A 27,468-nucleotide genomic window follows, 5' to 3' on the forward strand; every position below is an offset into this window, starting at 1 on the left:
CCACTAGCCCTCCTCCTATCCATCTGAGATTGACATACACAATCTGTTATTTTCTTCATCCAAATCACAAGATGCTAGGTCTTAATAAACTTCAGAAATAATCCGCTTCAGTCTTCTCACTTGAAATGCGAAACCTGAGGCCCAGGGGGAATGGGCTTACCTAGAAGCTAGGTTTCTGGATTCCTAACACAGTGCTCCTTTGTTTTCACAGGAATCTCCTCCCCCACCACCCCAAATTTTCATGCTCCCCAAGCCTTCATTCTGAACCTGTGGAACAGTCTACAACCTTATCCTGAAACCTAAATTTATCCCAGCCTTTTCTCTTTCAGCACCTATCCCCTGCCCCAATCTCCTTTTAATTATACTGTATTTAATTCTCTGGCAGCTCTTTTGTTAAAGGCTCAGAGACGGACAGTTTCTGGCCCAGGGTCTCGGAGTTGCTATGTGATTAAACCAAGATTCAATCCCCACTATGCATGACTCCGAGCCCAGGGTTCTATTTACTGCCCCACAGGTGCCTCGTGGGTGCCTACCTCCCATCCCCTGGGATGTGCCTCAGTCCCTCTCCAGAAGCCGCCATCTGCCAGGGCTGTAGAACCTAGGGCCTGGCACGCTCCACCCCAAGGCCTGTAGAAAAGCAGTAGCACCCCACCCCACCCTGTAGGCCCTCCTTCCTCTCCCTCCACCCCGCCTCCCTGCCTCCTTCTCGTTCAAAAGCAGCCAAGCCAAAAGAGGCCTGCAGACAGCCCTGCGTTCATCTCCAAAAGCTGCTACAAAGAGGGCCATTGAGAGACTCCCAAGATGAAAGGCTTCCTCTTCCTCCTATTCACCATCAGCCTCTTGATTATGACTCAGGTAAGAGCAGCACCCCAGAGCCCCCAGCACCATCACCCAGGACTCCCCAGATCTGCCCGGCATGGAGGAGAGGGCATGTAGGCTCCTGGGCACCCAGCCTTCTTCCATGGGAGCAGAGGCTCCAGCAGGGGAACCATGGGCTCAGGGGGCCTGACTCCCAGCCTTCAGTCCGTCTGGTTGGGATCAGCCCGTTTGAGGGCTGCCCCTGAGCAGGACTGTCTCCTGTACCCGAGGCTGGGGAGCACTTACAGGGTGCCAGGCATACTGAGGCACCCAAGGGGTGCTGTGGAATAACAGGGGATTAAGAGGCTTGGGAAGACAGCCCTGAGAGAGGATGGCATCAACCCACAGGGAACCTGGGGAAACGGTCCTATGGGAGGGGGCTGGGAAATGTTCAAATGGAGCCTGATCCGGTTCTGGAGGTGGCAGGAAACCCCCCGGGAGAGGCGCCCGCGCGCTTGGCAATGCTAAGATAGAAATCTCCCACTCCGGAAACAGGTAGAGTCTTGAGATCAACTGCTATTCCAAGAGGCAGCTTTGGCGGCATCTCACGTGTTAGTCGGTGTGGGACATGGGAACCGTCCAGTTTTCGATCAGGAACAGCTTGATCAAGCATCGAGAACAGCTTAATCTCCATGAGGGGCAGTTCTAGTTGCAGCCTGATCAAGCATTGAGAACAGCTTGATCACCATCTGCTACCTTCTCAGGGGAGAAGTCACACCCTCCCCACCCACCTACACTTTGCCAGGTGCCTTCTCACCAGCCCTGTCTCATGTGACCCCCATGACTGTGACGGGCTCTTCTCCCCATTCGCAAGATGAAGAAACTGAGGTTCAGGGAGGCTCAGGCCCTGGACGGTCAAGGGCTGGGGCCACAGGCTCCCCTATCTCCTACATGCTGGAGGAGCTGGTGGTCTGGTGGACGTGAAAGGAAGGTTCTGTGGGACGTGGACCGGTAACTGCCTCTGACCCTGCCTGTGTTGAGGCAGGAAGCAGCCAACCATCCCCACAGGACCTTGTGGTAGAAGTTGTGGTCACTGGGGCAGGGAACTGAGAACTACTTGGGGTGGGGGAACTGTCTCTAAGCAACAAACACGAACTTCAATCCCCCATGAACTTGCCGTACTTCTCTTGCAGATACAAACTGGAGTCTTGGGAAACCAGACCACCACCCAGAAACCCAGGAATGGGGCCCCAGCCCTCGGCAGCCTGGGCGGCGGCAGCACCCTTGTCTTCTTGACTAACATCCTCATCCAGCTCTTCCACCTCAGATGAGGTGACACGCCCCAGCCCAGCCCTAGCCCCGTGCCCCAAGGACAGCTGCCACCATCACTAGCAAGAGAAGCCCCTCCCTGCCCCATCCTGGGGAGGGGCTGATGCTAGAAGTGAGCAGGTTGTGGGAATTGACACGTAGAGCCTGGGGGGCCATGGCCGACACAGCGAGATACTGACATGGAGGGGCAAGCACCACCCAGCCGGGGCTCAATAAAGTTGTCATGTACTTGGAGTGGGGTCCCGTGTGTGGTCACTGGACGTCACCAGGCCCAAAGAGCCAGGTCTGCAGCAGCACCAAGGGGCTACCTATAGCCCCATCAGCAGGCGAGGTGGCACCAGCGAGCTCGCACCTCACCTGCCTTGCGCCGAAGTCCACATGCGGAGGCCCTTCCCCTTCGAATCCCCTTGCAGGGACACGACGCGGAACCTGCCATCTTCACCCTCCCTTTAGTTGCATTTGCTTACCTGTCCCTGCGAGTTTGGGAATGATGGTCCCAGAGGACCCCACCCCCACACCCTCCCAGACCCTGGACATCCCCAGTTGCGGAGGCTCAGAGAGCCCCCCACTCCACTGCCTCGGTGTCCTCAGAATGACAGATTCAGAGAGAAGCACCCCCACACACACACCAGCCTATAGGGGTTCCCAGCCTCACAGCCATCCTCCTGTCTTCAAGTCCCCAACCACTGGGGACTGAAAAAGACGAAGAGGCCACTGTCCATTTCTTCCCTGCCTACCCATGGGCTGGGAAGGCAGGAAGGACAACCCTCCTGGGTGCGGGCTGGTGGAACTGGGAGCTGAAGAGTAGGAAGGGAACTCTGGAGAAGCCCCCAAGGGCCTCGACCATCTGCCTCTTCCTGGAGGGCGTTGGCCAAGGGGACAAGTGTCTACCAGACAAGTGTCTACCAGATTGAAAGACTATGTCCTGCCCTCTCTGAGCTGGGTTAGGGACCAAGACCCCCTGTTCTGGCTTCTTGGGGGCCAAACCTTTAGGACTTGAGACCAGAGTTGGGGGGAATTGAGAGGAGCCCGGGTGGGCAAGGCCCTTTGAGGTGTGGCTCCCACTTGCCTTTCCCATCCCGCCCACTGAGTCTGCATCTGCAAACTGCACTTCCCAGTTTCCGCCCCTGGACTTGTCTGCATCCCTCTGCCACCCTTTAGCCTGGCTGACTCCTTCTCATCCTCCACATCTTAGCTGAGGGTTCCCTCCTTCGAGCAGTGTTCCCTGCCCTGTGCCCCTAAAAGGTTTAGGCTCCTCCCCTGTGCATCCCTCCACTTCCATTCTCACCCAGTCACTGAGTGTATCACCGTTCCCATCGGGATCCTCCACTGGACTGTGAGTGGCTTGAGGGCGGGGACCAAGGGGCTTGGTTCATATTTGTGTCCCCACAGCCCAGTGCCAAACCTGGCTCAGAGCAGGACCTGAGAACACATCATTTGGGGTGACTGCATACAAGACCACACTCAGTGGTTAGCCTGGTCCCACTGTTCCCTCTGTGGCAGACGGGGGCCTTACCTGGGCCCCAGAACTGGAGCTGGGAGGGAAGAAGCCCACCTGAGTGCAGGCAAGTAAGAAGGCAGGTGAACAAATCTTCACTCCCATCCCCAAATACCAAGGTGCACAGAGATGAGGATACCTGGGAGCATATTATAAAAGTTTATGTTACAACAAAAAACCCTATAAAAACATTTCATCCCAGGGAGAGCCTCCAGGGCCGGGGGGTGGGGGGAGGTTCAAAGCACATGGACAGTCCAGATCTGGGACGCCCTGTCCTTGGCCAGCTCCCACAGCACTGCGTGGTCCCGGTCGTAGCCCTGGCCACCTGGGGGAGGGGGTAAGAGATGGGGAGATGGTCAGAGAGAGCTGGGGACTCTGCTGCCTGCAGGGGCCTTCTCCCACACACATGCCCAACTTACCCTTCACATCTAGGATCCAGCCTTCAAACATCTGGCTGCAGATATGGCCTGATTCACTGATGCTCCACGTCTGGCGGGGCAGGCGGCTCTCAGCCCACAGCACTACCTTGGAGCCGGTGCTGGGGGTGCCAATCACCTGCAGGCTCATGGTGGGGGCCACCTGAGGCCCCAGGAGGTCGTCAGGCACTGGCCTTCCCCACAGAGACTCCACCAAACCCAAGACACCATTGACACACCCAGCTTTGAACCCTGGCTTGTATGGACTGTGACTCTGGGCAAATCTCCTAATCCTTCTGAGCTCTGGTTTCCTTGGGGACGGCTGTTGTGAGGGTTTAATGTGAGAAACCATAAAAGGGCTGGAAAAATACGAGCTCCTCCAGGAAGCCTTCCATGACTGACTCCTGAAGCGCAGGCTTTAGCAGCAGACAAGCTTCCACATACTTACTGGCTATGTGACTTTCAGCCAGTTACTTAACTTCTCTGTGCTCGTTTCCTCACCTATAAAATGGGAAGTATAATAGAACTTGCTCCCTAGTGCCCTCTAGGGATTACATGAGGCATTCACATGAAGAAACCTGCAAGGTGCCTCCCTGCAATGCCACCTTCTCAGGAAGGGCTCCCCTTGTCAGAGCTACTGATACTTCCTATTTTCCTTTCTTATTGTATTTTTCCTCTATTGCACTTTTTAACACCTAAGGTACTAAGATATTTTACTCATTTGTTTCTTTCTCTCCCCACTAGGATGCAAGCTTCAGGAGGGCAGGAGTTGTTTCTGTCTTCTCACTGTTATATTCCCAGCACCTAGAACAGGGCCTGGCACATAGCAGGTGCTCAGGAAATGTTTGTGGAGTAGATCTATCATTATTAATAGGATCCAAATCTGTCACAGGATATCAGAGCTGAGTGGTCCCTTAGAAGCATCTGGTTCAACACTCTTGTTTTGCAGATGGGAGACAGGCCCAGAGAAGAGCCCAAAGTGCCCAGGGGTACACAGCCTGCATTCTCCACCTCCACCAGGGTCTTGGTGTTTGTGTATCTCTCTGTCTCTCTGGCCAAAGGCTGGGTCCTGTTCCTGACTGGGAACAGGCTAGGAGTCCCAAAGGTAGGCTTGTGAGGGTCTGGGGCCCTGGTGACCCTGTCCCAGTCCCTAAACTGGTACCTGGTTCTTCAGCAGCCCATCCTCGTAGTACCAGATACAGCTGCCTCCAGCTTGGGGCTCAGAGACCACCACGCGGCCCGCCTTCATGTCCTCCACGTGGTCCGGCACTGCCAGGAATCCCCCCAGTGCCACATTCCAGAGTTGGAAATAAGCCCGGCGCTGGTGAGTGGGGGGAGCTGAGAGTCAGGGGTCTCTGGGCAGGGATACTCCCACTTGGGCCCCCAGTGCCCTCAACTCTGGACCCTCCAGTATCCCAAGCTCCCAAGCTCTCCCTCCTGCCCCAAACCATCCTCGACCCTGCTTCTAAGTCACCCCTTCTTTCTCACACATATGCCGGGGGCACATACGTAGTGCACACGCACACAGTTCCACATCTGTAGAGATACACACAGAAACACTGGCAGATACACCCAAGATCCACATGGTTGTACAGGAGTGCCGCAGTCACAAACACATGGATACACATCGACATGTACGCTCACACTATTTGCTCCCCCAGCCGACTCCATGCCAGGCACTTATGTTTGCCGAAAGTTTGGATGTGTATAGGAATACAGATGTGCACACACACTTACAGAGAGAAATGCACGCACTACCCATGCTGAAGAGGTACCACAGCAGGGAGGACACTGGGCTGTCAGACATCAGACCTGGCTCGGCCACAAATCACCTGGGGGTCTCGGATGGTGGTGACAGTAATAATAGTAATAATAATAATCATGGCTAAGGTTTGTTGAGTGGCTAACCATTCAAGCACTGTTCTAAGGGCTTTACATCATTACTATCTTCAACCCTGTAAACAACTCTATCATACATAGCACGCCCATTTTAAAGATGAGGAAACTGAGGCCCATGGAGGTAAAATGCTCGTGAAGATTGCAGAGCAAATTCTTGTCCACTTCTCTGGGCCTTTATTTCCCCATCTGTAAAATGTGAAGGTTGGAGATAATCTCCAAGATTCCTTCTAGCAATGATGCTATAAGAGTCTGAAATAGGGACCACACAAGTTTCCTCATACAAAGACACGCACTTTCAATGGTGTCACAAGTACAGGTACGTGCAGTCATAAATACACTCTCACAGATGTACAGGGTGAGGGGATGACAAACATCCCCCCACAGATCACCTCCAGAGGACACATGCATACAAGTGATATCACAGACACAGAAACGCCCTCAGATGGGCACGCGTGTGCGCGCGCACACACACACACACACACACCTCTGTGGCCATGCCTCCACATAAATGCACAGGCACATAAATGAGACACATGTCCAGACATGCACTCACAGACATACGGAAACACAAGTACAGACACAGTGTTTCAAAGTGAAGTGTGCTTACCACTGGTGGGTGGTACAGGAGATAATTTTCAGGCTTATGTGGATAAGCCTTATTGTTAAAAATTTAATGGTAATGAACTTATCACAATGTCTATTAAGGAAAAATCATACACATCAAACCCATGATCTTATGGACATTACTCCTTAGGATAGGATAAAGCAAAAAAAAAAAGTGAGTTGGTTTAGAGGAAAATATTAAGGAGACAATGGTTCAAAAGGAATGATGGTGTGACAAAAATTGTGACAAAAGGACACAAAGGCTGAGTTTGAGAAACATGGGAAACGCACAGACAGACAAACAGCCAGACAGACTGGCCCAGACGTGCTCAACCCGACATGCTACCTACCTGCCTGATGGGGTAGAGGGAGCCCACCCTCTGGGTCCCACTGTACGTCAGCCAGTTGGTGATCTCGCAGCTGCCCACCAGCCACTGGCGGCCCCGGAAGTCGCTGTGCTGGCACAGCACCCAGCTGGGCCCAGCAAGTGCCACAGACACAGCGAGGAAGACAGACAGGTAGGCAGGTAGAAGAGGAGGAGCAGCCGTCAGAACATTCTCCACCTCCTCCTCTCTCATGCCCCGACTCCTCTGCCTGGGGTTCAGGTCCCGGAAGCGGGTAGAGAGGGAGGCTGGGAGGGAGCTCTGGGGTTTGCAGGGTAGAGGAGGGTCCTGGAGAGCACCTCGGGCTGGGGTCCAAGCCCTGAGGGCCAGTGACCCTTCCCCCCTCTCCCTCCTGGCGTGGAGGGGAGTGCAGTAGAAGTGGCGGGAAGACCTGGAGGCCCCTGACCTCCCTCCCTCCCTCGCAGCCCCCGCATCCCCACGGCACACTCACAAGCCCCCCTTGATCCGCACAGACAGCACGTGGTTGTTGAAGCCCTCGGCTTGCAGGCTCCGCAGCTCCCCACTGAGCTCGATCTCCTTCCCCTCGAAGCACTCCAGGCCATACAGGAAAATGGATGGCTCTGAAAAGTGCTGTGGCCGGGGGCACAGAGAAGGGGTGAGGCCGCGAGAGTCCCCGACTCAGTCCCTCTAGTTCCAGACACCCCGACTCCCAGAATGGTCTTTCAGGTTCTCTTCCCTCCTGAGCTCCACCCCACAGGGCCCCTGACTCCTGGACACCGCCAGCTGGGTGTCCCCCAGGTTCTCAGATGTAGCATGTGCCAGATAGAACCCCCATTGCCCCTCAAACCTCCTCCCCAGTAAATGGCACTTCTAAGATGAGTGACAAGAATAATACTGGTCATTATAGCAGTTCTCTATCCAGGGCTTACTACACGCCAGGTTCTGTGCCAAGTGCTTTACCTGATCTTATTATAACTTCTCAACAGCCCTATAAACAGGTGTTATTATTATCCCCACTTAGAGGGAAACTGAGGCTAGAGAAGGTAAATCACTTGCTCAAGGCCCTAAGGCCAGGCTTCAGAACCAGCTCTGTTTGTCTTCAGAGCCCAGCATGTAGCTGTACAGAACCTGGCTCTGTCTATTATCAGCTGCGTGACCTGAAGCAAGTCACGTGACCTCTCTGTGCCTCAGTTTTCACGTCAGAAAAAGGGAGAAGATAATAGTTATATAGCTCATAGGGCTGTGGTGAGGATTAAATGCCTTAGTGCATGGGAAGCCTTTTAAACACTGCCCAGAGCATGGTACAGTAAACACCAGCTGTTCTGCTTGTGCCACTCCCACTGGCCACCCAGTTCATAACCAAGTCCTACAGACTCCAGGTCCTTCATCAGCCCATGTCACTTCTCTCCACGTCTTCCTAGTCCAGGACATCATCATTTGTCCTGGATCACTGTAGCAGCAGCCCCACTGCCTTCCTCCCGCCCACCGTTCCCCCCATGCAGCAAAGCCACCTTGCTGTTCCACTCCTCCCTGCCCAGAATCACCACCTCATTGGTCACCCCTGCTCCCAGCCCACCCCTGAGTGCTAGCCCCTCCTGGCCCTGTCCCACCTCAGTTTCAGGACACAGCACTCTGAGCTGTAATCTTTCTGGGTTCCTTGAAGGCAGGGCTGTGTCTGATATATTGCAGGGCTCCAGGACCTATCTCAGCAGGGGCTCAATAAATCCCTAGTAAGCTGACCTGGCTTTGAAGCCCTGGGGTCAAGGGGACCTGGGGTGGTTCTGAAGACTGGGTTTAAGCCCCAAAGCCCACTCAGCAGGGAGAAGAGGCTCTGTGTGTGGGCTCCCCCAGCAGCAAGCCCTGCCTCAGGGGTGCCTGAAACTGGAGCGGGGCACTTACCAGGGGCACCTTCTGGAGAGAGCCCAGGACCGTGGAGGCCAGGCAGCCCATGGCTGTGAGAGTGGGGAACTCGCCCTCAGAGAGAATGTGCTGCTCACCCTCAAAGTTCTTCTCATCAAACAGGATCCAGCTGGGGAAGGAAGGGGAAGAGTGGGGGGATGTCAGTAGATATTTGAGCCCACCCTCTCCTTGGCCTGCCCAGGCCCCCCTGAGATACAGCAGAGTAGATGCAGACTTGACGGGGATCCCCCGGTCCAGGGGAGGCCAAGGATAAATGGGCATTGCAGCAGCAGGGACTAAGGTCAGACTTAAGAAAGGACTGAATGAAATCATACCGCCCTTCGGGGGAAATTCGGCAACATCAAGCAAAACTCCATGCACAATTACTCAACAATCCCATTTCTCAGAATCTATCCCAAGGACACCCTTCAAAAACATGAAATGACACATACATAAAGCTATGGATTACACACTGTTTGCAGTGGCAGAGTGGGAGCAGCCACATGTCCATCAATTGGGGATTAGTTGAATAAACTAAGAATCTGGAGCGTAACATAGCAGTCAAAAAGAATGAGGAAGAGTTCTTAAAGGGATATAAAGTGATATCCAAACTGTTAAGTAAAAAAATCAAGGTGGGGCTTCCCTGGCGGCGCAGTGGGTGAGGGTCTGCCTGCCAGTGTGGGGGACGCGGGTTCGTGCCCCGGTCTGGGAGGATCCCACGTGCCGCGGAGCGGCTGGGCCCATGGGTCGTGGCCGCTGAGCTTGCGCATCCGGAGCCTGTGCTCCGCAGCGGGAGGGGCCACAGTGGTGAGAGGCCCGCGTACCGCAAAAAAAAAAAAAAATCAAGGTGCATAACAGTGTTTACAGTATGCTTCCTTTTAAAAAAATTGAGATATAATTCACAAACCATAAAATTCACTCTTTTAAAGTGTACAATTCAGTGGTCTTTAGTATATTTACCAGATTGTAGTATGCTTCTTTTTGTGTAAGAAAATGGAGGAGGAGGAAAACCAAACATATTTGGTTTCTATAATTATATGTAAATTTATGAGTGCATATTTGCTTATATCTTCAAAAAGAAACAATGGATGAATAAACTAAACACACACACACACACACACACACACACACACACACACACACAAAAGATTACCTATAGGGGGAGGGAGTGGAAAAGGTAGCAGGGACAGAGATGAAAGCTATTGTTTTTTTAAGTCTTGACTTTGGAAATATTATGGACTGAATGTTTGTATCTCCCCAGAATTCCAATGTTGAAGTCCTAACCTCCAATGTGATGGTCTTTGGGAGGTAATTAGGTTTAGATGAGATCAAAAGGTTAGAGACCCCATGATGGGATTAGTGTCCTTATAGGAAGAGGAAGAGATAGGAGCTCTCTTTCTCAGCCATGTGAGGACACAGCAAGAAGGCAGCCATCTGCCAGCCAGGAAGAGAGCCCTCACCAGGGAACCAAATCAACCAACACCTTGATCTTGGACTTCCAGCCTCCAGATCTGTGAGAAAATAAATTCCTGTTGTTTAAGCCACCCAATGTATGGTATTCTGTTATAGTAGCTCAAGCTGACTAAGACAGGAACACTACAAATATTTTATGTAATTAGAAAACAGAATTAAGTAAAAATGAGAAGTATTCATAAAAATTAAAATAAACAAAATAAATGAACCTAACTGTATATCAGGTTGGTGGCATAACTGCACAGAAAAAAGTATTATTTCAAATGTCTTAAAAACACAATAGTTTGAACTGTACATACCTAATGGGATGTAGGTGAATGTTCTGAGGACAAAAAGAACAACAGAGAGACCTCAAACAGCATTCACTGGTTTTTACTGTTAGTAGTAATATCAGTATTATAATTTTGAAACACCTAGCGTGCAGATTTTGGTCTCCAAAGAGCATTATGCATTAAAAGCAACCAGGATTCTTTGGGAAATGATTCCTGGTTTGAGGCAAAAAATGTACGAAATGATCCTGGAACATCTTACTGTACCAGAAAAACAAGGAAGTTATAAAAAAAACTATTGGGGTCATATAAAAAATACCCAGGAAGCAATTTGGAGGTGCTCCCATTTGCCGAAGATGAAACAATTTGAGTACACAAAAGAACAAGTGACTCCAAGGGCCTGGAGCATTTCATATACATAAAAAACCCGTGAGTTCATAACAATACTTTAAAAAATCTTCATTGGTCAGCTCTGGAGGTTGCTAGGGCCCCAATTCAGAAATTATTCTGAAAATTGATAGAAAGGGGCAAACACTGATTCTTGGGAAAAGATCAAACTGCCTTTTTTGTATAAACTATTTCAGGTAAACAAATAGTTGAAAAGGGAAAGTTCTTCTTTATAGAAGTATTCCAGCCAATATATGTATAGGGAATAACAAAACTTAGAAAATCATTTTGTAACCTCTAAAGAAATAATGGGTCTAGGCAATTATCATCAATGGATGCTAAAAATCTTTAGGTGAAAGGTCAGAGAGGAATCTTATAATGTAGGGATCTTAATATCATTAAAAATGGGACAGCTAGACATGTGCCTCCTGATGTGATGCCGTGGGAAGTATACATACCACCTCTAATAGTCTTCTTGCCAGCAAAACAAAACAAAACACCCTGGATCTCATCAAGCCTCTAGATCTAACTACCAGTTTACAGGAAGTATGGGGCACAGAGGAACAAAATTAAAACACCACCAGGAAGCAATCAGGTAAATACAGAAGATGGGAAATTTACAGGGCAAATTATTGGGTTCTTTAAACGAGTAAATGGTATAAAATAAAAAGAAGGGAAAGGTACTGTTATACATTATAGATCAAATGGACCACATGCAATGTGTGGACCTTGTCTGGATCCTGAGGAAAACAAACCAATTTCACAAAGGCATTTTTTGAGATAACAGGAGGAATTCGAACATGGACTGGGTATTAGGTAATAATAAATTATTGTTAATTTACACTATACTGTCTACAGTTTTTACATTTTCTACTAAAACTTTATTTTGCTTTGTTTGCTTTAAGATTGAATGATTTGGGATAGAATAGCTAATCTCAAGGAAGCCAAAGGAAGGAAATCATTTGCAACAAAGACCTCTAATTACAGCCTCGATTTCCAAGCTGAGCTAAGTGCTTCTGTGCAGGTGCCCCCCCGCCCCCCTCCCGCCCCCGTCTCCCCTTCCCCACTTCCTCACCTGCCGCCGTGGACCCGGCAAGATTGGGGCTGGAAGGAAGGGGGAAGAGAGGTCTGGTCATCCTCAAAGGAGATGTGGTCGCCCAGGAAGTCCGGACCGGAGAAAAGCTGAATCTGGCGGCAGACACGGGAAGAGATGAGAGTGAAGGAGGGTGATGGAGTGGGACAGAGAGAATGGGGAAGCGGGGGAGAGATTTGAAATGAGGGAAGAGGAGACATAGGCCCCCCCACCAGCTCCTTACCTTTGAGACAAAGTGCAGATTGTGCTCCCCGACCTGAAGGGAGGGACCGAAGTTTCGAGATTTAAGGGGTGTGCTAGCCCCCAGCCTCAATTCCTCTGGTTTCAGTATTCCCGACCCTTTTCGCAGGTCCCTCACCCTCCAGGTCCGTATTAGCCCCGCCCCTTCCAGGAGGCCCCGCCCCCAGGAGCTCCAAGCCCGGTTGTTCCAGTCCCGCCCACCACTGCTGGGGGACGCCAAGCCCCTCCGCTCTAAGAGGCCCCGCTCCTGCGGCGGGCACACACCTGCAGGACCGGCTGCAGAGAGGCGAGGGCGCTGTTGCTCGCGCCCCAGTCGTCGCAGTTGCGGTACACGCCCTTCTCCAGCACGTACTGCTCCCCGGAGAAACCCACTTCCTCATAAGCCACCCACCTGCAGGAAGGGCGGGGCGCGGGTCAGCGTGGAGGAGCCAGTACCTCTGCGGAACCGCCCCCGGCCGGCCCAGCTCCCTGAGCTTCCGTCACTCACACGCCGCTGAGCACGTGGATGGCCTGCGTTCTGGGGCCGTGTCCCGCCAGCTCCACATCCGGCAATGCCTCGCTCACCTCCACGCCATGCCCCTCAAAGTCCATGGCCTCAAACAGCACCACCTCCGGATCCCCGAAGTCCTGGGCCCCAGGGACAGTCAGGTTTCTCCCGCCCACCGACGGAAACCCCTGGGAGTGCCCAGACCCCAAAGACGCAGTCCACCAAGGGACTTTGCGGTGAGGTGATCAGTGTGGGCTGGGGAAAGGCATTAGGAGGGAGAGAGGCTAGACCTCAGGGAACACTTCCAGGTGCTCTAGAGAACAGGGAGAGGAGGCGCAAATTCTTCCCTCAACAGATTGTGCTGGGGTAAGTATGGCTGCGGCCAGAGGCAGAGGGATGTCCCAGTTGCTCTTGCTTACCGTCCGGATGATTCGCAGGGAGGTCAGCGCCTTGTTATAGCCTCCCCAATGTGACCAATCAGCGTATTTTCCCTCCTCCAGCAGATACTGGTGACCCCGGAAACCCTCCTTCTCGTAGCCCACCCAGCTGGGGGAAGGGGGAGGCAGACAAACAGACTCAGTCACAGGAAGCCCATGGATGTGTAAGAGAGCTGCCCCCACCCCTAGGCAGACCAGGTCACTTCCCATCCCGGAGTGTAGAGGCTAGTGGAGAGGATGAGGTAGAAGGAAGGGTCCTGAGTCCTCACCAGCCCCCAAGAACTTGCAGGGACCCCACAGAGGCCAAGCTGGGGCTCTGGCCGTCCTCTGGCTGCTGCAGGTTGTAGATGTCTCGGCTCACTTCCCAGCTCTGGCCCTGAAAGCCTGGGGCCTCATACACTACAGCCTGCGGGGGAGAGGAGCTGTGTGAGGTTGGTGGGGAGTGATCTGGACCCAGACCCACCCAGCCACCCCAGGATGACTTCTGCCCAGCATCAACCCAGAGCTAAGCCCTCCCACTCCCTCACTGAGCCCCAAGCCCTTACCTAACTCCTGTCTCTTCTCTGACCTCTGACCTGGTCCTTACACATCAAAAGCCAGTTCCCAGTTAGCCCATCGGGTTTCCACCCCGCCCCTCCCCAGCCCAGCCTCTAGCCCCCAGCTCCCACCTCTCCCGCCTTCTAGTCCAGGCCGTGATAGCCACACACATACAAACACCCCACCCAAAGGTCCTCTTTGACCCTGAGGCCCAGATGCCTACCTTGGGCTCCCCTGGCTTCTCCACACTTGGGCATCCCTGCAGAGGAGACAGAGCTGAGACACCAGCCCAGAGGTGCGGGAAGACAGATGGGGCTGGTGACCTAGGGTTTATTTGTTCCTGGGGCCCCTAAAAATGGCCAACCCTATGTCCTCCCTCTCCCCCAACCCCTGGACTAATCCTCCCTCTCCTCCAATCCCATTCCCAATAGGAGCTCCCAGGCCCAGCCTCTTCACCCAGACTGCAGAACAAGCCTGTTTGGGACCACCTACTCCTTACCAATCTCATGGGCTTCAGGGAGCCCACACTGGGATCTGATGCACCCCAGGCCTCTGGGGTGGGGTACTCTCCAGGCTCCAGGATGCAGGGAGTGTCTTCAAAGAAGGGCTTGGGGTATAGAAGCCACCTGAGGGGAGGCAGAGAGGCAGCTGCACCCCAGACTCCTGGGAACACAGATTAGTGGATGAGGTGGAAGGGGTAGAGGGGGGAAAGAAGTTTTGGGGGAGAGGCCCCCATCAAGGGGACTCTGGAGGACATTTCAGGCCCCCATAATTTCCTGCAGCAGCCACTCCATTGATCTCCCCTCCTCCGACCCGGCCCTCTCTAATTGCACACAGCGGCTGAGAGTCCTTTCCAGCAGCCGGACCTGCTTAAAAACTCCGGGTAATTCCCCATTAGCCTCACAATACAGTCCAGCTGCACAAAGAGGCCTTTTGTCCTGTCCCCCTGCCTTCCTCCTGGACCTCACGTCTACCCACTTGCTGCTTTCTTTGGCCAGAGTGAACTTTCAAAGTCAGTCTCTCACTTCTGGGCCTTTGCAGGTGCTAGTATACTCTTTCCCCCATTCATTCAATTAACAAATATTTAGGGGCATCTACCCCATGCCAGGCCCTGTTTCAGGCATCAGAGATACAGTAGTGAACAAAACATACAAAGTCCCTGCCCTCATGGAACTTAGATTCTTCTGGGGCTGACTCGTCCCAGCTGAGGAGTCTCCTCCTCCAGGAAGGCTTCTCTGACCTCAGGCTGGTTTGGTGCTGTTCTGTACTCCTACAGCCCGGTGTCTCTCCATCCTGGAACTCTGGATTGCCACCGTCCGCTTACTTGCCTGGCCCCACCAGTAGACTGAGCACTTCTTGAGGGCAGGAACCATGTCCCGTCACCTCTGTGTCCCCAGCACCCAGCACAGTGAATGTTAAATGTAGGGTTCCCAGAACAGCCCAGACTCACAGTCCCGCGGAGACAGTGGCAGATGCCACCTGCAGAGGCCTCTCCAGGCCCTGGGGGTCCTCCAAGGCCTTGGTTAGCTTCACTTGCTCCCCCTTGAGGCCCTCCTCAGAGTACAGGCTGATCTCTGGGGTAATGTAGTCCTATGGAAGGAAAGGGGTGGAAAAGTGAAGTATAAAGCAACAGCCCTCAGAGACCAGCCACACCCACACCTTCTTCCCCAAGTCTGTCCAGCTGGGGACTTCTCCCCAGAAGCCAGAAATGACTAGAGTGTTCTCTGAAGGTCAGCCAGACAAGCCTGGGACCAAAGCCCTCACTGGTCCCGCACTGGCCCTTTGGGACCTGAGGCCAAAATTCCCAGTAGGAGCCTGCCAAGTGCCATGCCCTTTGCCTTGCCTCTGGGAGCCTCATTTCCAGCCTGGTGGAGGGATGGGCGGGATAGCCAGCCACTTCCTGAGGTCTCACTTTGACCCTTCTTTTGTATACAATTCCAGACTGCATACAAATCTCTATGGCTGTCCAGACTGGCCTCCTTAACCCAGGAAGCTGTACCTCATCTCAGGAAGCTGCAGGTCCTCTCTGCATTCTGGGTGTTTCTTCCTCACTAGGGCCATTTTCATTCACTAACTCCATCAAATGTTTATGAAGCACCTACTGGGTGCAAGGCATATATATATAAGGGCCTGTCCTACCCCTTCTCATTTGGTCTTCCCAACGAGAGTTATTACGCGCCATTCGCAGGCTAGGAAATTGAGGCTCAGTGAAGTTAAGTGGGCCGCCCCAGGGCACACAGCCTGTAAGTAGCAAGACCAAGAACAGAGCACTGCAGTTTTTCTTCACCTTTGCAACCCGGCACGTCCCAGGTGCCTGATACACACTAGGCACCCAATCAGTGCTGAATGAATCAAAGGAACCCAGGTCCACTGGACTTCAAAGCCCTTGTTTTTCTCTTGTACCTCATTACCTCCCACGTGAAGATGAATTTATTGTGAGAAGCCCACAATAAATTGTCCACAAGTATTTGTGTGTTTCCGGAGAGGCTTTGAAAATTCTTGTCCCTTCCTTTGCGTGGCTGGGCCACTGCCCTAGTTAAGATTCTGATCCTCTCTTACCGGGAGGATTTCAACAGCTCTGAACTCAGGGTTATTTGTCCTTCCATTAAAAACAACAACAACAAAAAAAACAAATTAAAAAAAAACCTAAAACGTCGGCTAGGCCCTGCTCTTAGATCTTTGCGTTCTCATCTGGGTCTCCCCAGTGGCCAAGACGGCTTTGTCAAGCTTAATTTTAGCAGTTTGTAAATTTGTGTTATGAAAACAATATTATTTTCCCCCACTTTACAGATGTGTAACTATAATAAGACTATGTCTTTTCAAACCACATACCCCTCCCTCAAAATTCAGAGGCTCCCCTTGGTTGGAAATCACAGCCCTTCCTGGTCTTCCTGTCTCCAGAGTCCCTGTCTTTTCTCCTCCTGGCAACCAGAGGGATGTTTCTAAATCTCTAATCTGTTTATATGGCTTTTCTGCTTCAAACCCAGCCCTCATACCCTAGCTTGACCATGAGTCCTACAGGGCAGAGAGCAGATCTCCCAACCTACTCATTGCCTGGTGTGGTGCCGGGCACACAGCTGACATGAAAGAGCATCTGTGAGCACGTGAATCAACATACGTCCATGGCACCTTGGTTCTGGCCGTGGGCCTGAAAGCTTGGGCCCGGGCTGGGGAGGTGAGTGCTCACAGCCACCCCTACCCATTTCTGTTGCTCTAACTGAATCCTTCTCCAGCACTAGCTGGAGCTACTGGAGCTTGGCCTCTGCCTGGCCCCTGCCTCCCCAAGCCAGGCTGAGCACACCCAGAATCCTTTTCTTCCCCACTGGCTCCGAGGTCAGGACTTTACAGGTGAGAACATGATAAACTCTCTCCAGGCTCCGATCCCATATGATCTCTCCCAGAAATTCCAACTCTGGGTACCTGAGGCTGTCTCCCTCCTCAGGGCCTGGGGCTTAGGGTAGATGGGCAAAACCTGGTCCGCCACACCCAGCCACTCACCCGGACAACCCTCCTCAGGGAGCCAATGCCTTGGGTACTCCATGCTGGCCCCAGAGCTCCAAGTTCCACATCTCCTTCAGGCAGGACCAGCTTCTGGCCCCGGAACGCCGGCTCTTCGTATAGCACCCAGCTGCGGGCACAAAGACCTAGGGTCACTGAGTGGGGAGACGATGTACCCACGAGACAGGGTCTCTGGGTAGCTGAGGGGGTTTCTGCCAGGCACTTCTCACTGGGCACTTCCCACTGCCCTCACATCCCCCAGGTTCACACGCAGGACCCCGCCAGGAACTCCGGACTCACCAGCCTCGTACCACCCGTATGGAAGCCACGTGGGCCCAGCCGGAAGCATCAGCAGTGTCTTCCCAAACCTCCCTGCTGCTGCCTTGGCAGCCAGGCTCCGAGAAGAGCGTCATCTGGAGAAGGCACAGAGGGGGTCCTCAGGCCCTGTCCACAGATCCCCCACCTCCTGCTGCCCCACCCATTTGCCCCCCACTCCCTACCTTTCCAGGCCTAGTGTTCAGTTTGCCCTGGGTCTTCAATGCTGAGCTCTGGAATGGAGAGCGGTGATAGATCTTATGGGGTTGCCTCCTTACTGTCTCCCCCAACCTGCCATTCCAGGAACCCCACATCCTCCCTGTGGCCCTCCACCCCCAAAGAGCTGGCCCACAAAGGATGCCACACGTGCTCCCAACCCCCTGGTACCTTCATCACTCTGTCCCTGGAAGCTGTCCCCTTCCCCAGCTTCCTAGATATCAAGCCGTTTGGAATCTACAGTGCAAATCTGCTGTTTGGATAGGGAGACGGAGGCCCAGAGAAATGTGGTCACACTGAACTAGACCTCAGACCCATGCCCCTGGCCCCTGGAGACTCTGCCCCCCAGTATCATGGTCCTCACACCATCCAAACCCTGGCCCAGATGAGGCCAGGCCCCCTGCATTGCCCACCCAAGGCCTCACTTACCCACCCCTCCGGGGACTGGGCACATGCGGGCTTCTCTGGAGGTGGCCTTTCCCTGTAGAGCAGGGGCAGCTGTCCTGGCCCCTTCTTGAGCCCTGGTGCCCTGTGGGGCGGTAGAGCGGATGGTTTGGTGTCCAGTGGTTCCAAAGTGGGGGCCTCCTTGAGGGCAGGCACCAGGCCCCCAAAGAGAAGGCTGCCTCCAAGACGGGAAGTGGGCCGGCTGCCTGCCTGCCACTCTGGCCCGACTTCTGGGTGGGCATCCTTGGCACCTGCTGTGTGCTTCTTCATCATCTCCAGAAGAGAGCAAGAGACCTGGGGGGGTCGGGCAGGGTGGGAGTCCCAGGAGGGGCTGGGCCTGGCTTTCTCCTGCCTGCGCTGGAGCTTTTCACTGTCGCTCAGGTAGGGGTTCTGTGGTTCCTCCTCCTCCTCCTCTCCCTTTTCCTCTTCATTTGCTTCCAGTGCGGGCACCCCCTGGGGGCTGGGTCCCAGCACCCATGGCCCAGGCTGGTCCTCCTCGATGGCAGGCAGCGTGGCGTATATGGCCAGGGAGGAGGAGCGGGGCGATCGTGGCAGCCGGTGAGTGCGGAGGATCTCGGGGGGCTCCATACTCCGCAGGGTGTCCAGGAAAATCTCCAGGTCAGTGGTCAGGTCCACCTCCTCCTCCTCCCTTGATGGCTCCGGGAACGTCTTGCCCTCGGTGGAGTCAGGGACAAGCTGGGACTCCAGGCTGGCCTCTGCTCCTATCAGCCTTGGGGCAGGGGGGCCTCCTGGGCTGAGGGATACCTTGCCCCCTGAGGAGGAGGGGGCAATGAGAGCAGTAGGGCCCTGGACAACTACTTTCTGGGTGGAATATGGGACAGTAGAAGCACCAGGGCCCTGGACCTCTTTTTGGGTAGGAGATGAGATGGGGCTCTCCTCAGATTCCTGAACCTCCCCTTCCTGTTTGGGGGGTGGGACAGCAGGAGCTGTCAGGCCTTGACCAGCCTCCTCCTTGGTGAGAGGAGGGGCAAGGCTGCCTTCAATACTCTGGACAACCTCTTTTTGGGTGCTATGGCTGCCTCCTGGGGCCTGGGCAACCTTGGTTGCTTTAGGGGATGAGTCAGCAGGAACCCCAGGGCTCTGCACTACATCTTTCTGGGTAAGGGAGAAGATAGGGACATTTTCAGAGTCCTGAACAACATTATTCCTTGGGGAGGGTGGAGCAGAAAGACCTCCTGGGCTGGTGACAGCCTTCCTTCTTGTAGAGGATGGAGCAAGAGATTGTCCAGGGACTGTAAGAACCTCAGGCTTCACCGTGGGCAGGCTGGTGGCAGCAGGGGGATCTGGATGCCCTTCCCTTTCAACAGAGGGCCAGGCCTGGGGTCCCCTGGGCTCGAGAGTCAGCTGGGCCCTAGCATGGGTAGGTACTTCCGGCTGCTCTGGGGGGTGACCTAGGCCCAGGGAGGGGATTTGGGTCTGGAGTCTGGGAGAGGAGGGTACTGGTGTGTGACCCTGAGAGGTCTGGAGAGGGAGCTGGGTGGGGCTGGATGCTCTCTGCACGCTTGGGACCTCATAGACCCTGGCATCTGGGGCTTTGTCCTGGTCTCGGTCCGGGTGGGTTGCGGGGACATCCTGGTTCTGAGGCGGGTGGGCATAGTCCAGGAAGCCTGCGGGAGCCAGGACAGATCCGTCCTCTGGCTCTGCTGTCCCCGTCTCAGGCGGCTGCCCCAGGGCTGCACCCTCTGTGCTGCCCAGACCTGGACACCTTGTCACAGCAGCCAGGGGCCTGGGAAGCCGGCTGGCGGGTGGGCTCCACCCAGCAGGCACAAGGCTACTTAGCAGCTCCAGGGCCTGGCTGCGGCTGGGTGAGTCCTTGGCTTGGGGGCTCACCACCACTGCCTGCACCACGCGGGCAGCATTGCGGCCCCTGGGCAGGGCCTTGCTCGGGAGCCTTAGCCCCACAGAGTTCGTCACAGAGCTGTTCACCTGTCGGTGCACGTGCCCTCCCACCACCATGGTAGTCTGCACAGTGCGTGTCACCCGCCGTTCCTCGAGGCTCCGGGAGTTCCCGCCAGTGAGACTCACACCTGGGTTGGGCCTGGGCTCATGGGGCCCGTGCACCAGCGCCAAAAACTCAGTCTTGGCCGTGGCTCCTGGGCTTGGTGGCTCAGTCCTGGGGTCCTGGGGACTGCCATCACCCTGGTCCACAGCCTCCTTTGGCCTTCCCACTGGCCTTTTCTCCTTGAGGGGCAGCGTGTACTTTTTGGAGAAGATGGGCCCATGGCTCTGGAGGCTTTTGGAGCCAGCCCCGTCCCTGGGACCCTGGTGACTCATAGTCTCTTCTTCCAGCGCAGCAAAGCCATTGATTTCCTCCCGACGGTGGCCATACTCAGACATCTCCTCCTGGCGGACTTCCAGCTGGGCCCCTGATACCAGGGACACCTTGTGAAAACGGTGTTTGCTCTCTTCCTGGGCAGGGGGCCACTGCCGCCATGTCAGTGTGGTACTCATCACTCGGGCCTTGGCCCGAGCTGGGGGCCCACTGGCCTCCTCCTTGTTGGGCCCCAGCAACGGGTCCTGAGGTGTCCTTGGCTCACTGTGGTCCAGATCACTGCAGAGGGTGCCGGGAAGAGGAGAGACAGGGTCGGGCGTGGTCAGGGTGGCTGTCTGCAGTGCAGAATCACTCCCCCTGCCAGGGTCAGGCTGAGTAACCACAGGCAAATCATGTGAGCTTTGGAGCCTTTGTTTCTTCATCTGTAAACCGGGCACGATACTCTCAGATCTCCCACCCCTCTCCCTACTTTCAGGTGTTCTCCTTTGCCAGGGTCCTTCAAGGGGTGAAGCTAAGGGCTAAGCCTAGAAGGAGAGAGAAGGGAGAGAGCAGAAAGGCATATGGGTCTGACCCACTGGTCTGCGGATGGGGCTGGGACTCTGCCCAAGGAGCCCTGCGGCTAGTCCTCCAGGAGCTGAAAACTAGAAAACCGAAAAACTGAGAATTAGGCAAGTGATGTTCTGACCGTGTTTCTGATCACTATAAAGGAAGGTAAGGAAAGACAGCTTTGGCCTCCAGCAAAGTTGGGTTCCCCCTGGCCCTGTCACTCACTAGCAGGATGACCTTGGGCAGCCACTTCTCCCCGGCAAGCTTCAGGGCCCCCAGGCACAAAACTGGAATAACAAGAGTATATGCTGGGTTCACAGGGTTATTGTCAGCATCCAGTAAGAGAGAATAAAAACTCACTTTATGAGAAAAACAGATATCGTATATTAACGCATATACGTGGAATCTAGAAAAATGGTACAGATGAATCTATTTGCAGGGCAAGAATAGAGACACAGACGTAGAGAACGGACGTGTGGACATGGTGGAGGGGGGAAGGGGAAGTGGGATGAACTGGGAGATTGGGATTGACATATATACACTGCTGAGTGTAAAATAGCTAGCTAGTGGGAAACTGCTATATAGCACAGGGAGCTCAGCTCAGTGCTCTGTGGTGACCTAGATGGGTGGGATGGTGGGGACGGAGGTCTAAGAAGGAGGGGATATATGTATACATATAGCTGATTCACTTTGTTGTACAGCAGAAACTGTCACAACATTGTAAAGCAACTATACCCCAATTAAAATTTTAAAAAAAGAAATAGATGTTAAAAGAAAAAAACTCACTTTATAAACTAAAACACTGGCTCATAAGCTTCCTCGTAAAGAACAAATTATTCACTATGGAAAACAGTATGGAGGTTTCTTAAAAAACTAAAAATAGAGCTACCATATGATCCAGCAATCCCACTCCCGGGTATATATTCAGAAAAGATGAAAACTCTAATTCAAAAAGATACATGCACCCCAATGTTCATAGCAGCACTCTTAACAATAGCCAAGATATGGAAGCAACCCAATTGCCCATCAACAGACGACTGGCTTAAGAAGATGTGGTATGTAAATACAATGGAATATTACTCAACTGTAAAAAAGAATGAACTATTGCCATTTGCAGCAACATGGAGTATTATACTTAGTGAAGTAAGTCAGACAGAGAAAGACAAACATTATATGATATCACTTGAATATGAAATCTAAAAAATAATACAGGGGCTTCCCTGGTGGCACAGGGGTTAAGAATCCACCTGCCAATGCAGGGGACACAGGTTCAAGCCCTGGCCGGGGAAGATCCCACATGCCGTGGAGCAACTAAGCCCGTGTGCCACAACTACTGAGCCCATGAGCCACAACTACTGAAGCCCACACGCCTAGAGCCTGTGCTCCACAACAAGAGAAGCCACCGCAATGAGAAGCCCACACACCGCAATGGAGAGTAGCCCCTGCTCGCCACAACTAGAGAAAGCCCGCGCACAGCAACGAAGGTCCAATGCAGTCATAAATAAATAAATAAATAAATAAATAAATAAATAAATAATACAAATGAATCTATATGCAAAACAGAAACAGACTCACATACATCGAAAACAAACTTATGGTTACCAAAGGGGAAGGGGAGGGGATAAATTAGGAGTATGGTATTAACAGATACAAACTACTATATATAAAATAGATAAGCAAAAAAAAAAAATAGATAAGCAACAAAGATTTACTGTATAGCAAAGGGAACTATATTCAATATCTTGTAATAACCTATAGTGGAAAATAATCTGAAGATACATATAACTGAATCACTTTGCTGTACACCTGAAACTAACAATTATAAATTGTTATTAATTAACTACACCTCAATTTAAAAAAACAGAATAAATTATTTATAAATTATAAACAAGGGACTTCCCTGGTGGTCTGGTGGTTAAGACTCTGTGCTCCCAATTCCAGGGGCCTGGATTTGATCCCTGGTCAGGGAACAAGATCCCATGTGCATGCTGCAACTAAAAGATCCCACGTGCCACAACTAAGACCCAGCGCAGCCAAATAAATAAATAATTTAAAAAATTATAAACAAATGTTCCCACTTTGCACATGAGGGGGGGAAGGCTCAGAGAGGTTAGGAAACTTGCCCAGAGTCACACAGTAGCAGAGGCAAGAGTTAAACCCAATCCTAAGTGCTTAACCACCGAATCAAATTCCCTGATGTATCTGGTAAACTTAGACTCTGTGGTTTGGGGGTTTACTTTTATTTCACCTCTTTTTTTTTTTTTGCAGTACGTGGGCCTCTCGCTGTTGTGGCCTCTCCCGTTGCGGAGCACAGGCTCCGGACGCGCAGGCTCAGCGGCCATGGCTCACGGGCCCAGCCGCTCTGCGGCATGTGGGATCCTCCTGGACCGGGGCACGAACCCGTGTCCCCTGCATCGGCAAGTGGACTCTCAACCACTGCGCCACCAGGGAAGCCCCTGGAGGGGGAAGCCCCTGGAGGGGGAAGCCCCTGGGGGTTTACTTTTAAAGGAGGCCATACAGTCCTGGAGGGGCCAGTCAGCTACTACTACTTCCAGGCTGCACTGAGCAGGGCAATCCTATTCTCAGGCCTCAAGAACCCAAAAGGTCAGCTTGTTCCACATCAGCCTCAGTACCAGCCTGTCTTCAGCTCCTCCTTTCTGTGAGGCAGCCCCCAGACCATTATAAGGGCAGTTAAGGCCGGAAATGGACCCATGCCCCCAACTTCCCTCCTCCTTCTCTATTTTCCTCCCTCCTGAGAGGCTGGTAGAACCCAGAACTTTGGCCCTGTCTTGTGGCCCCAGCAGTGACTCAGGTTTTATGATGGGCAGAGATGAATGGGGATGAGGCCCAGGGAAGCCTGACCTGACTTGGGGACCACTGGTGGCTGTGACAACATGTGGCCTGGCCCAGGACGGGGTCTGAGTGGCCCCAGAAAAGCCTTGTATATGGGGGAGGTGAGGGACTGAGAAGGATGCGTAATCCTTTCCCCGGGCCAGAATTCCTGAGAGCGACACACTGAGGCCCTGGATTGCAGCCCTTCCCTGAGGCCTGACCCTCTCCCCTGTCCTCCTTGCTGAGGCTCCCCCGCACATGGAGCTTCACCCCTTGATGAGCCCCTGTCCCAAGTCTAATCTCCATTTCTGAATAACAATAACAACTACCATTCGCTGAGATTCCCTGTCCGTGACAGCAGATGGTAAGGGGCAAAGCCTGGGTTCGAGGTCAATTATTCATTCATTCATTCAGCACTAATCGTGTCACGTGATGCGCTAGGCCCTGGTTAGGTTCATCCAAAGCCAATTTTCTCTTGGAGGTGGTATCCTAGGGGTCCAGAAGTCAAAGAATTAGACATAAAAACAGGAACCACATTTGGAAAGCCTCCATAGGCTTTGGCAAAGCAACAGGAGAGCAGCTTCAGAGGAAGCCATTGGTAATCCAGCCCCTGGACAACACCCCCGATAGTCATTCATTCCACAAGCATGTGATCATTTGTTTCTGCTTGCATACCTCTAGCGACAGGGAGGTCGCAATTTGACAGCTGACCCGTCCCATCCCTGAATAGTTGTGATGGCTAGAATGTTCTTCGAACTATGCAGGAATCTGCCTGCCTATAGCCCTCCTCCATATTGTCCTTCCTCTGAAGACACACCCCAATGACCCAGGATGCCTCTCCCAGGCCAGCAGAGATGCCCATTTCCAGAGCCCTCTCTTCTTCAGGGCCCCGGACCGTAGGTGGATTTGTCACAGGTTAACCTGTGCCTTCCAAATCAGGTGTGTGGGGCTGGGAAAGGGAGAGGCTGAGGAGGGGGCAGGGGGAGTGTGGGAAAGAGCCTCATCTAACCCGACACGTCCTGGATTCTCCCCGCTTACCTGTGAGTCACCCACAAACTAGGTCAAACCGGCCCACAGGCGTACAAGCTCGTGCTGCGTCACACACAGACACACACGGCACAGACGCACAGAGTCACACAGGAACAAAAACGCACATAGATGCTTACCCCAACGTACGCAGTCAGACACACAAACACAGAGTCAGTCACAGACACTCGGGGATACACACACGGGGACACAGCAGACACACAAGTCACACACATACACAGAAACACGCGAACACAGTGACACACGCACACACATTAACAGTACACACACACACACACACACACACGAGTCCGTTCACAGCCCCCAGCCCTCCTCCTCTTGAAATTCACCCTTCTCTGAACAGATACACGCACTTGGATGCATGCACATCTTACATTTCCAGACCCAATTGCGTTGTGCCTCCCCACCCCCCACATTTGCCAATCCTGGCCCAGAGAACCCTCCCCCAGAAAGGGAACAGAGAAGGATGACACCCCTGGAGGCCCTCTTCCTTCCTTTCTAAGTGAGCGCTTGCCTCCTGCGAGTCTGTCATTATCCACCTGTGCCCAAAACAGTCAGGGAGTAGAAGATGGAGCCCAAGTCCCCCAGATGAACCGCCTTGCTCCTTCCTTTCCCCTCTCCAAGGGCTGCCCCTCCCACTCACCCTCCCTCTCTCTGCAGCCCTTCTACCCCAGCTGGAGCACAACCTCCCCCCGCAGCAGGTCTCTGAGCCAGCCTGGGTCGCACATGTCCCTCTTCCTTGTCACAGAATCATTACCCTGACTCCTGCCCAGAGGCCTGGTCATCCCTGATGCTGTCTCTGCTGACACAGTACTGCCAAATCTGCTCCACGAGGTTACAGAAAGCTCTGCAGTCCACACTCAACACTCCACTGCTTGCACAGGGCCACCGAGGCCTCCGTTAGAGGCAGGAGAGAGAAGTAGTTAGAACACGGGTACCCGGGTTCAAATTCTGGCCCCTTCACTTTCTAGTTGACTTTGAGCAGGTGATGGAACCTCTCTGAGCCTTAGTTTCCCTATTGTAATTGGGGTGGGAAGGTGGAGAGCAGGATTAGTCCAACTTCATGGGGCTGTTGTGAGGATTAAATAGAATTATGCTTAAAAAACGAACCATAAGTGACAGCCACCACCATCATCGTTAGGAAATTTTCAGAGCCCTGTTTGAGGCCCAGTGCCCTTCCTGGTGGTTCTAGAGAGATCCCATGTTCATCCCCTCTTCAGTGAGTTTTAGGGGACACATCCTTCCACCTCTGAGCCCACCAGGCAGATTCAGGAGAGTAATTTCAACACAAATTAAAAACGGAGGCTTGGGAAACTCAGTGCGTGATTCCGTGGCTGCCAACACAGAACCATGTGGGGTAATTATTGCTGCGACTGAAGCTTTATTAATAAGCATCCCTGAGCTTCCCTGGTGGCGCAGTGGTTAAGAATCTGCCTGCCAATGCAAGGGACACGGGTTCGAGCCCTGGCCCGGGAAGATCCCACATGCCACGGAGCAACTAAGCCCGTGCGCCACAACTACTGAGCCTGAGCTCTAGAGCCTGCAAGCCACAACTACTGAGCCCACATGCCACAACTACTGAAGCCTGCGCTCCTAGAGCCCGTGCTCCGCAACAAGAGAAGCCACGACAATGAGAAGCCCGCGCACCGCAACTAGAGAAAGTCCGCGTGCAGCAACAAAGACCCAAAGCAACCAAAAATAAATAAATAAATAAATTTCTAAAAAAAATCATCCGTGCTATTTCAGCAGCCCAACTCTCTAGAGTTCAAACTACTTTCCTGTAACCACCTCCTCCTTCCTCATCTCCAGCTACCAAATCTACCTGACAACTCAAGGCCCAGAGAAGTTAAGCAACTTGCCCCAGGACATACAGCACTTTGGCTGAGAGCCTCTTCTCAGGCTGGGAATGTGGTCTCCGGAGCAGAACGAGGGAATGAGGGTGTGTTGCTGAGGATAAGGTGATCCCTCCCCCATCCTCTCCATGACAGGATATCCCCCTCCTCAGTCGGACAGAGGAATAGGGAAGCACTGGGCCCCAGGATGTAGCCTTTGGATGAGGGGAGGGAAAGGAGGGCAGAGTTGGGAAGGGGAGGGGATGGCAGAGTCAGCTCACCCCCAGGGAACTGAATGAATGGGCCTTGAGTTGGAGAAGCCCGGAGACAAGATAGAGACCCAAGAGGGGGCAGCCAGGCCGGTTTCCCCCGCCCGCGTTGCCGCACGTGGGGCAAAGTCGACTCACCATCTATGCGGGGACCCAGGCATCTGGCCAGCCTGGAGCTCCTGCCGCTGGGCCGTGCTCCCCTGATGTGGTGGGGCTCTTAGCCGGGGCTCCTGAGGCAGGTCCACCAGGCACCCTGTGATGGGGCGGGGCCTCTGGGGAGGCTCTTGCCAGCCCCTGGATTCCTCAGGGCCGCAGGCGTGGGGAGCTGGTTGGGCCAGTTTGGGCTCCTGAGTCTCCTCCCCAGGTGCTTGCCCACGCCCCTGCAGGGTGCCGGTGATGTGGTAGCAGGTCCTCCTGGCAGAGGGACACTCACGTAGAGTCTGAGCTGGCTCGGGCAGGGCTGGCCC

At 53.4% G+C, this 27,468-nt stretch overlaps 1 protein-coding gene across 2 annotated transcripts; it reads right to left on the minus strand.

The window, feature by feature from the left end:
• Window positions 1-3,770: 3,770 nt before the first annotated feature.
• CRYBG2 (crystallin beta-gamma domain containing 2) lies at window positions 3,771-27,468 on the minus strand. Of its 2 annotated transcripts, none has more exons than XM_032609696.1 (20): window positions 27,140-27,468; window positions 18,168-20,754; window positions 17,708-17,755; window positions 17,508-17,620; window positions 17,208-17,337; window positions 15,160-15,299; window positions 14,209-14,335; window positions 13,933-13,968; window positions 13,442-13,578; window positions 13,155-13,281; window positions 12,736-12,875; window positions 12,513-12,639; window positions 12,232-12,264; window positions 11,991-12,103; window positions 8,787-8,916; window positions 7,378-7,517; window positions 6,894-7,017; window positions 5,204-5,362; window positions 4,045-4,204; window positions 3,771-3,950 (listed from the first exon to the last, which is right to left on the minus strand). In XM_032609696.1, exons 1-20 carry the CDS (start codon window positions 27,160-27,162, stop codon window positions 3,862-3,864), a joined length of 4,683 nt encoding a protein of 1,560 aa, XP_032465587.1. In that variant the 5' UTR covers window positions 27,163-27,468; the 3' UTR covers window positions 3,771-3,861. The 2 variants fall into 2 exon arrangements, with proteins under 2 accessions (XP_032465587.1, XP_032465577.1); XM_032609686.1 differs by having other exon boundaries at window positions 18,168-20,999.

The sequence above is a fragment of the Phocoena sinus genome, chromosome 1, assembly GCF_008692025.1.
Source record: "Phocoena sinus isolate mPhoSin1 chromosome 1, mPhoSin1.pri, whole genome shotgun sequence".
Classification (NCBI taxonomy): Eukaryota; Metazoa; Chordata; class Mammalia; order Artiodactyla; family Phocoenidae; genus Phocoena; species Phocoena sinus.

Excerpts from the sequence above, each read along its gene's own strand:
- CRYBG2 (XM_032609686.1), bottom strand. The coding sequence starts at position 20,897 with ATGAAGAAACAAAGGCTCCAAAGCTCACATGATTTGCCTGTGGTTACT. Across the intron at positions 12,876-13,154 it reads CCCTGCGAATCATCCGGACG|GACTTCGGGGATCCGGAGGT; the intron begins GTAAGCAAGAGC and ends CCTGGGGCCCAG. Across the intron at positions 3,951-4,044 it reads CTGGATCCTAGATGTGAAGG|GTGGCCAGGGCTACGACCGG; the intron begins GTAAGTTGGGCA and ends CCCCTCCCCCAG.